The 11,178-nt window shown below is 32.5% G+C and overlaps 1 protein-coding gene across 7 annotated transcripts in view; it reads left to right on the top strand.

The window, feature by feature from the left end:
- CALCRL (calcitonin receptor like receptor) overlaps positions 1 to 10,710 on the top strand; it is a 105,319-nt gene extending 94,609 nt beyond the window's left edge. For all 7 annotated transcript variants that reach the window (XM_070045941.1, XM_060302159.2, XM_060302163.2 and 4 more), the window contains 3 exons: positions 1,844 to 2,062; positions 2,218 to 2,259; positions 7,584 to 10,710. In XM_070045941.1, coding sequence (XP_069902042.1) covers positions 1,844 to 2,062; positions 2,218 to 2,259; positions 7,584 to 7,799 — 477 coding nt within the window. In that variant the 3' untranslated portion in view covers positions 7,800 to 10,710. The remainder of the gene's footprint in view (positions 1 to 1,843; positions 2,063 to 2,217; positions 2,260 to 7,583) is intronic.
- Positions 10,711 to 11,178: the final 468 nt, after the last annotated feature.

An 11,178-nucleotide genomic window follows, 5' to 3' on the forward strand; every position in this document is an offset into this window, starting at 1 on the left:
TCTCGCTGTTGTGGCCTCTCCCGTTGCGGAGCACAGGCTCCGGACGCGCAGGCTCAGCAGCCATGGCCCACGGGCCCAGCTGCTCCGCGGCATGTGGGATCTTCCCAGACCGGGGCACAAACCCGTGTCCCCTGCATCGGCAGGCGGACTCTCAACCACTGCGCCACCAGGGAAGCCCACATTTAGGTCTTTAATCTATTTTGAGTTTATTTTTGTGTATGGTGTTAGGAAGTGTTCTAATTTCATTCTTTTACATGTAGCTGTACAGTTTTCCCAGCACCATTTATTGAAGAGGCTATCTTTACTCCATCGTATATTCTTGCCTTCTTTGTCAAAGATAAGGTGACCATATGTGCATTGGTTCATCTCTGGACTTTCTATCCCTGAACACTATATTTTTAAAGTTTCATGTCTCCCTTTCAAAGAGAATGATTTGTTTTGGGGAAAGTTGTAAACTCATAGTAAGTTTATAATTATAGAAAGTAATTGACAGAAGGCCTTGTTGGGTGCCAAATTTTTTTAACTCTAGGATGATCTAGGTTGAATATCAACTGGTTCCAATATGTGATTCAGCCTCCTCATAAGGATAAAGAGGATTATATTACTATCATGGGGAGTTGTGAGGATCGTTGTTACACACATACACATACAAATAATGCAGGAAGGATAAACCAAAAAGATGGAAATGGTTATTATGGTATAATACATATTTGGTAGCTACCTAGTATGAACACTAATACAGAGTAGACACAAAATAATTAGCCTTTGCTACAAACAATTATTTCCTTTCTTTGAGCTGAAAATGTTCAGAAGCTTTGGTTTTTTTAATCATAGCAAAATTTTAAAATTTTGCATAAGAAAATGAACTAAGCAAAACAATCAGATATTACTTAGCTGAAGGTGGTCCACAATAATTCCACCATAAATTTATTTTTTAAAATCTAAGCCTATTAAGATTGATGTACTTTTTAAATTAATAAATCACAATTCCATATCCAAAGGAAACAAGAACACTATGTTAAAGAGATATCTGCACCCCATGTTCATAGCAGCATTATCCACAATAGCTAAGACATGGAAACAACTTAAGAAGTTATGGTATTTATACACACACACACACACACACACACACACACACACACACCACAATGGAATACTATTTAGCCATAAAAAATAAGGAAATCCTGCCACTTGAGACAACTTGGATGGGCATTATGCTAAGTGAAATAAGTCAGACAGGGAAAGACAAATATTGTATGATCTCACTTATATGTGGAATCTAAACAAATAAACAAACAAACTCATAGAAAGAAAAGAACATATTTGTGGTTACTAGAGGCAGGGCGTGGAGGAGGAGGAATTGTAGGAAGGTGGTTAAAAGACAGAAACTTCCACGTTTAAGATAAATGAGTATGAGGGATGTGATGTACAAATGATGATTATAGTTAACACTGCTCTGTGATATACATGAAAGTTGCTGAGAGTAAATTCTAAGAGTTCTCATCATAAGGTAAAATATATATATACAATCTTTGGTATTTCTATGAGATGATCGATGTTAGCTAAATTTATTGTGATGATCATTTCACAATATATGTAAGTTAAATCATGCTATGCAACCTAAACTTATATAGTGTCACTTATGTCTCAGTAAAACTGGGAAAAATATGAAAAAATTCAGTAGCAGAAATACAAATTAATATTTAGGCAAATATTCTCATCAATAGAACATATTCTTGTGTACTGAAAATATTCTAAGATTCATAAAATAAAAGATCCTTCAATAATGATTCTTAATACTAAATATGAAATAATTTCCATATGCCATTTTATTTTCTTTTAGGTGAATCTTTTTTTCCTATTAAATATTGTACGTGTTCTTATCACCAAGTTAAAAGTTACTCACCAAGCAGAATCCAATCTCTACATGAAAGCTGTGAGAGCTACGCTTATCCTGGTGCCATTACTTGGCATTGAATTTGTACTGTTTCCATGGCGACCTGAAGGAAGGATTGCAGAGGAGGTATATGATTACATCATGCACATCCTCATGCACTATCAGGTATGGTGTTCTTGCATCAGGAAGGCAGCTTGTGAAATTTGGTTTTAAATTTACATATAGCTTTGGTTTTATTTTTAACTATATGTGCATCAAGTTGGTTACAAATAATGTATCTTTTCCATTTGGAATCAGATAATTCTATTTTTCTTTTACAGGGTCTTTTGGTATCTACAATTTTCTGCTTCTTTAATGGAGAGGTATGGTGATTGATTTTATTCCTCTTATCATTTTGTATTTGCAATACTTTTTTACTTTAAGAAATTAGACAGAATTATAAATTCCCTAAGAACAAGTATTTCAAATTCCATTTCTGTCAGGAAAAAGAACCATGGAATCTCTTTTACTAGATGTAACTCTCCTTCCCAAAAGCTCAGGTCATATTGGAGTTCAAGGCTGGGGCAAATTCAGCCTCACTTTAAAATATTCCATCAATGACTTTTATTCATCTAGTCTTTCGACCTACCTCTTGAACTAATCCTACTAATTCTGGACTTTGTCCTAGGTACAATGTTAGGCAATCCTTATCCTCATAGAACATACACTCAAATAAAATTGGGTCATTTTTATTTTCCCCCTTTCTCTGGGTTTTTTTTTCTCCTGGGAAGAGCTGCAGTGGGTTAGGAAACAGAAGAGCCCTCTGATTTGTAACATGGAAATGTGCTTTTGGATATTTCAAGATTTTTATCCAATATTTTTTTTTCTAATTGGGAAGTTTCAGGCATCTTAGAAACTGGTACCATACTTCTTATGCATATCAATAGGGCTATAACTCAGTGGTTTGAGCTATATTGATTTAGTTCTTTATAAGATTTTAATCTACTTGACAAAATTTAACCTGTTGGAGGATTTTGGCAAAATTCAATAAAGTTTAGAAATTCAGACAGCAACTAATGAAACATATATTTGGTAATGGTGAAGCTTATCACAAAGCTTCAGATGGGCAACACATGGAACCAGTCGTCATAACTTTATAAGAACCATTTCTATACAACTAATCAATGTTGGAAATCATGTACATGTCATGAAAAACTATAAAATATTGTTTTCCCTTGTTTATGTAATATTTTAATTCTTTCTCTTAGCATACAATAAAATTTCATATTTGATTTCTTAATCAATTTTAAAATATACATATTTATTTTATATATTTATTTATTTATAATGGCATATAGAACTATCAAACATAGTAGACTATATTTCATATCTTTGAGTGGTGTCTCCATGATTCTTCTGCTGTATCGAGGACAAGAGTGACTTTTTCTGAAGTCTGTGAGAAGTAGGGACAGAGAATGCAATTAGGAAGAATAGATACATCATCTGTTTTGATAATAAAATTCAATTAGCATTTATTATATAACTCTATAAATTAATTATTGTATAAACTGAATTAGACAATCCAATTTCTGCCTACATAGGACTTTACAGTTAAATATAGATGAGAAAGCTACAGACAATATGCCATAAAGCATGTATGAAATAAGTAAGATACACGTTTGCATCTGCAGAAACAGATTTGATTTTTATAAAGGGTATTTTTTAAATGTACAAACTATAACCACTAGTAAAATATTTTGTGATGGAAGGCAGTGTAGAATAAAGGCGCTGACACAGTAATGCATTTAAACCCAAAGATGCCTTTTTGTTCCTGGCTGTAACATCTTGGGAAATATTCTGAACTTCCAGAGGTCTCAGTGTGTACTTTTATTAAAGGGAAATAAAAGCAAGTTCTTTACACAAATCTCACAGGGATTAACGTAAACTAGGAATATAAAGTTTTTAGCACCATGCCCCACCCACAGTAGATACTCAGTACATTATAGATTCCTTTTTAGATTTGTCAAATCGCTCATTTACAAAAATATATGTACAAACGGGAATATTAATCATATCTGAATCAAATCTCAAATTGGCCCTTATATTTAGAAAAAGTGTCCAGAGAATATCTAAATTAATGCCTAACACTCTTATTGCACTCTACCTGTGTAAGGAAAAGAGACACAGGCCTTGATCTTTTGCCATGTTCTAAAATTGAGAACACTTTGGCACTGGAAAATTACAATAAAAAATCTTTGAGCCAACTTGTTAGCAAATCCTTCAGCATCTCACAACATCCCCAATATTTGTCCCCTTGTCTTCATCTCTAGATACAATCCCTGTTTGTGTATGATTCATTTCTCATCTTAAGAAATACTATAATGCTTCCTTTTTTTGTCTCTTTGCCTCTAGTTTTTCTCACTCTCATAACATGAAGACACAGCTGCCAAACCCATTTTGTGTGGCTCCAACTATGTCATGTACTTCTTGAAATCATTTGCTCAGGCTTAGTTTCCTTCTTGCTTTCCACGTTAGGTCAAATAGCTTGCCTTTATCTTAACATCTCTATTTATTTTTTATTCTCACATTTTATTTTTATTTATTAGCCAAAATATTCCTAGTTGCATTTCTCACTAATTAAATAACCGTGGCTTGACAAGTACTCAGGTCACTTTCATCTCATCTCTAGTCCTCTCAATCAAAAAAATGTGCACTGTTAGCATAAACTAGGGACTCTAGACATCAGAAGGGCCCTCCCTAGTCTCACGGGTATCTTTAACAACACCTGAGAGTAGATATTTTTACAACGTGAACAAAAAGATTTGTTGAGAATAACCAAACTCACATCCTGTAATGAGAAGTAGGTAGAATTTTTATATACAGCTCTATTAAACACCTTTTAATTGATTTAGGTTAAGCAGTGTAGAGTTGGTTTCTTATCAGGTACTAATGGTCATATAAACCCATATTCTTTATATTATACAAAATTATATATTGCAGTGTTATATTCTAAAAAGTTGGCCTTACTATTTATATAACACTTATGCGTAAATTAATGAAAACACTTTCATATCTTTAATAACATCAGGCAGGCTCTCTTGCCATCCAATGGCAATTTCCCTTTTTATCTTTCCCCATTACATTCTTCTCATTGTAAGTTTACTGAGAGTGGCCACTTTAATGTTCTGTTAATCAGGTGTGATGTTGTGTTAGAGAAAGCAGATGAAAAAAAATAACATCCTTATAGAGAGTACCATAAACAAACAGATGTCTACAAGGCCTCTGGGTCTCTAATTACCTTTATATTTAGCTTCAGTAAATAAGTCAGGAAATTGGCTTTCCATGGTTTTTCTGACGATTTAGTTGCAAGGAAGAAATAGGGTGATGATCTTAATCAAAGTAGATATTTCAAGAGCAAACAGTCATACATTTCAAAGCCATTTTCGCTTTTAGAATTGAATTTAAGCTTTCCTTGTTAAGACTATAAGTACTACTCTCATAGCTAAAATATTTCTTCATGTCAGCTTCTTCCCAACATTTATGTAGAATCTTTTGTACAAAGCTACATTCCACCTCCTTTCAAACAGAAACTATATAGCACATGGATTCAATCAGTCCAGCTTTTAGTAACAAAGTGAGAAGTTAATTAAGCATAAAAATCAGGATCAAAAACAACTCCCATTAGAAATACCTAGATAATTGGCCAAATGTCATTTTTGTTTTAAATCTCTGAATATTTATTTAAAAGTCATACTCTAAAGCCATTCCATTTGTCATTTGCTTATATTCTTGAAGATATTACATACGCAGATGGTATTTTTTAATTATCTTAATTTAAATATGTTATTTGGAGAACTTAGAAATACATCACTAAACCATGAGAGGAATAAAGTATAATTTTTATAAGATAAATGTATTCATTTTCCTATAAATGCTGTTATTTCAAAGAAAATTTATATGAATAAAAATTATTTCCTTCAGATATAGTTGCCATATGTAAAGAAGTAAGCTTGAAATTCCTGAAGTTCTGAATTTCATATTAATAAAACAATGTATTGCATTCCTAACTACATAATTTTTGAATTATAGAGTAGGGAGACGCCTCTCCCTGCTGTGGCCTCTCCCGCGGAGCACAGGCTCTGGACGCGCAGGCTCAGCGGCCATGGCTCACGGGCCTAGCCGCTCCGTGGCACGTGGGATCTTCCCGGACCGGGGCACAACCCATGTCCCCTGCATCGGCAGGCGGACTCTCAACCACTGCGCCACCAGGGAAGCCCCTCCTGGAATTTCTAATAACTCATTCTGAATTCTTACTAAAGAAACTGATTGACCTTATATTTGTTTGTTTTGTTTTTCTACATGTTAAAATATGAAATGAGACAGTAAAACTTTGTGTTTCTTTTAAGCGACAGATTAGAGGAGACTAACAGGACCTTAAAGTATCCCACAGAGCTGCAGACATCCTGGGAATACCTATTCGCTATAGATTGTTTGTAATTTGGAGAAGAGATAAGAAAATGAAAAGACTTAAATAAGCAGCCCTATTTTAAAGTTTAATATTGATATGTACACATGAATGTAACGAGTAAAAAGTTGAGGAATTTATGTAATTCGTAGAAAGTTAAACAATATTGTATGAGTATGTTTGTAGGACATGAACTACTAGAAAGTTGTTTTTGGATGCTCAGATTCCCTTTGGGGAAACAATCAAAGGGTCAAAGAGCAGTAGAGATTTGGGGAAGACAATTCAAAGCTATACATGCTTTGCAAAGACACAGATCAGGTCACAGCATGTGGCTAATACATTCTTAACCTAGAAGCAGACAGGAAATGTACAGGTGATCGAGTTGGAGATGCATTTGATATTCTCATTTATGCTCACTGACTCAATATGAAGAAAATCATCTGTGTCTTATGTTCAGTTAAAACCAAAATCATTGTATATCTACCCAGTTCTCATCTCTATCCCCACGCAGAAAAGATAGAAGAGTCATTAAACTTCAAATTTATCCAGACAGGGGGGTATCTAAATACAAAAAAGTGGAGTGGTGACATTCCTAAACTTTTTTTTCCCACAATACTCATCCCATTATATGTTCAGTGCTGTAATTATCTGTTCAACACTTTCTTCCCTCTGGGGGTAAGCTCCATGAGGACAAAAACCCTGATCTTTTTTTTCCAGAATGTAGCTCAATACCTGGCACATGCTAATCACAGTAAAATGTTGTTGCTGCTGCTGTTGATGATGATGGTGATAATTATTTATATTCCCGTATCCCTGTTTTTAAATCTTTTTTCTCTCTTCTTTTATATTTCACTAATTATCTCATTCTTTTAATAAAAATATTGATACAAAACTAAATGTTGCACATGCCAACTTGTAAGTGAGGGTGTAGATTAACTATCTGACGGCAAAACATTCATGTGCATTTTTAGAGCTTCAAAGAGAAGGCATAGAAAGAGAAATATGAAGTTTTCTGTAGTCTGTACTAAAGTATAGAGTAATTGCAAAGATTTCCTAATATAAAGATAGTTTACTCAATTTCATTTTTTAATTAAGAAAATAAAGTAATATTATTCACTCAATATCAATGCTTTTTTTAAAAAAAGCTTTTGTACATAACTTATTTTATTGTATTATTAAATACATTATCTTCATTTCATTTATGAATTGCTCTTACCCTTTCTGTTTCTTTTTGTTTTATAGGTTCAAGCAATTCTGAGAAGAAACTGGAATCAATATAAAATCCAATTTGGAAACAGCTTTTCCCACTCAGATGCTCTCCGTAGTGCATCTTACACAGTGTCAACAATCAGTGATGGTGCAGGTTACAGTCATGACTGTCCAACTGAACACTTAAATGGAAAAAGCATCCACGATATTGAAAACGTTGTCATAAAACCAGAAAAGTTATACGACTGATAATAGAGCGTGTATTGCTGAACTATTTTGTTCCACTCCTAACTCAAGGACTTGGATCCATGACTTTACAACCAGAAGACTTCAATATTAAATGAATTATTTGAAGGTGACAAAGAAAACCCTCACATGAATTCAGTAGTGTGTTGATAAATGTTTCACACTAGCTCCATGGGGGAAAACAGTCCTGATTTGTAAGTTTTGCCAGTTTTTATGGTGTAAGTACTCCCGCCATGGCTGATTTCAAGTTACCAACTTGACATCAGTGAATGTGGACTTGGGTAAAAATGAGCACAGTCAGTTGTAGGTTGGTGTGAGCCAGCTCTAGCACACCACTGCATGAATCCACAAATAAATAGACCATAAAAGTTCATAGACACAATGGGCACAATTCCACTCCTGTTGCCTAAAGAGACCTAGCTAAGGCCTATAGACTTGGAAAGAAAATGAGCTTTTCATTTGTTTTTAAAATCTTTATCCCATATTCCTTTGTGAAGTTGATTTTTTGCCCAGAAAGTATTCTAGCCCTTTTTGTTTTTATTTTTTCAAATGGACCAGATAAAGAATTAATTATTCCTGTTTGCTTACCCTCTTCTCCTCCCAAAAAATAAATGAGCAGAATTGCTGTTGGCTACTCATTTGTTGATTCATCACAGTTATACCCCTTGTCATATCCATTTTTGAGGCTTGAGGAATAGTATGTATGATACGCAATCCTACTTTGGTAACATTAGGGAGAAATCTTGGTTGATACTACAAAACATGTAGTTGACTACTTTCCCATCTTACTACACAAGTGGGAAGGAATTCGTGTCCATATACCTGTAAATAGAAACTTTGCCCCTTCCATTTCTGCTTTGTGGACAAATTAGCAATTATTTTACATGAAGGAAATCAATGAAGGATTTCTTATTTTCTTAAAAGTTTGTAAAAAAATTGTGAAAAGTAAGCTTGTAAATACTCTGTTATTCTATTTTATAGTCTCAAATATATACAATCTAGGTAATTTTTTTAAAAACAAATACTTAATGTAACAATGTGTGCATGTTAATATCTGATACTGTGTCTGGGCTGATTTTATAATAAAATAGAATCTGGAATTCTTATTTGGTAACTATTTTAAAGACAACCAGATGCCAGCATCAGAAGTTTGAGAACTAAGTTTGAGAAATATCTATGATAAGATATAAAATATTTATTTAAAAAATCCTCAAGGCCATTGTTTTATTGAATATATTAGCTTTGGTGATTCATACCTTAATAATAGATATGTTTGACATATTTCCTTTTTTATTTTGATGATGAACTTTCATTCTAATCCAGAAAATTTAAATGACTCCTATAATAAATGCCAATCTGCTATTCTTATGGTTTTTACCCCGTTAAAAAGATTACTTTTCTGACTTACTATATGAAGCTTTGGAAATGCTGCAAGGCTATTTTTTAAAATTAGAGGAACACAATATATATCATATACAATGTTTTTATATTTTAATAGAGATACTATATATGATGATGCAATATTGTAAAAGACCTGAATGTATCAGTAAGGAAGAATCGTTGTCAGAACATTTATGGAATAATTAAATTAAGATGGAAGAAATCCTCGCTAATGAATTAAAGTGACATTTAAATGGGATTCATTTTTCCTAATGTCATTTTCCACTGATTTCTGAAAACCAAAATGCCTTCAATTAGTAAGTCAGTTTTGGCAGGAGAATTCATTACATCTATATGTTTTTGTTGTTGTTGCTGTGGTGTGTCAATCTGCTTAAAATGGATTAACTAATGACTTAGTCATCATAGGTTGTTTCTTAAGCTGTCAATAGATGGTAAGTTCAGAAGTCATTTGAAATTGTCCAGGTAAATTATCTAGATTAGTAAGAATTCACTTATTAAAAGGCCTGGTCAGTAGATTTATGATTTATCTATACACATGTAAAAGCTGTATTGTTAGTTTCAGATTTACGGATTTCAAAACAAGCTTTTATAAAAAGGAACTCAGGCTGTTCTGAACTTTCTAATGCCTAAATTATACAATAATTCCTTTAAATAATCTCATATTTTAGCTATTTATTATTCAAAGACACAGATTCAAATCCTTCACTGGCACTGTTCATATATTTCAGCATTCTTCCAGACAAGCTATCAAGTCTCAACCATAAATGACAGTAGAAAATGTCAAATTATCAACAAGCATTATATTAAAAATACATTGTAACTTTCAAGTCTTTTTATTGTGCTTTTATCATATTAAGTTTAGATCAGATTTCCTTTGTGGCCAGGATTTATCTATTGTACCATCTTTAGGTGAAGACAGTCCATGATTAATCAGTGTTAATTTTGAACCCATTTTTTTTAGAAGTAATATTTTTAAATATTAGACTTCTCTAAAACTGAAGTACTAATAATTAAGATCTCCTTTGTATCTTACTCATATAAAAAAGTAAAATCAATACTGTTTAAAAGCAAACTTCCTTGGTATCTAAAAACTTATTTGGGGAACTTCTAACTTTTAAAATGCAAATCTGCTGCTTTTCTGAAAGTATTTGTGAAAGTCATTTTAATTTCTAAACAATTCTAGTCTGTCATTTTTTTTTTTAATTTCTAAAGTTATTTAGTGCATTTATTCATAAAATATTCATTCTGGAATTTAGTGTTTGTTCAAATGTAATCCAATGTACATAGAAGTAGTGGTAGCTATAGTGCTGTATTTATTGCTTGATAATGTTTTTTAAATGTGAACTTATCTAATTTTCTCTTGGTTTTAATATGCTAATAAAAACCATTTCTTTTATTTCTAAAACATACCCAAAATATTCTGATCAATTAAAATAACTCATGTTATGCTTACTTAGTGTATATCTCTATATTTTGATTGTACGAAAATATTAAAGTTATGAGCTAAAGTTGATTTTCACTTATGTTTACTGGAGTACTGAATAATCTAAATTACAAATATAATTCTTTACAGCAATCAGTGTAATACTTAAAATCGGTGACTATATCACCATTACCCTCTTTGAAGTCTTCCATAAATCTGTAAATCATTCCATAAACCTGTTTGTTAAAATTATGAATTCATCTTGTAAGCTAAAAAATTCCAAATAAAGTACAGTGTACGCAAATTCCTTCCTAGGCTAAATGAAAGGAAAAGATTCCCAGAAATAGGAAAATGCACAAAGATTTGTCTCCTTTCTCCATTATATTCTACTGTATAGTTTTGTGTTGAATAGCAGAAAGAAACAGAAGGAAAAGAACTACTTAAAAATATAATTTTCTCATTTAAAGTTGTTTTTAGTGTATTATATTGGTATAGTATATTTACATATATTCAAAGATGTGTAACCATCTCCACAGTCAATTTTATTACATTTTTATT

Source organism: Globicephala melas, chromosome 7 (assembly GCF_963455315.2).
Source record: "Globicephala melas chromosome 7, mGloMel1.2, whole genome shotgun sequence".
Lineage (NCBI taxonomy): Eukaryota > Metazoa > Chordata > Mammalia > Artiodactyla > Delphinidae > Globicephala > Globicephala melas.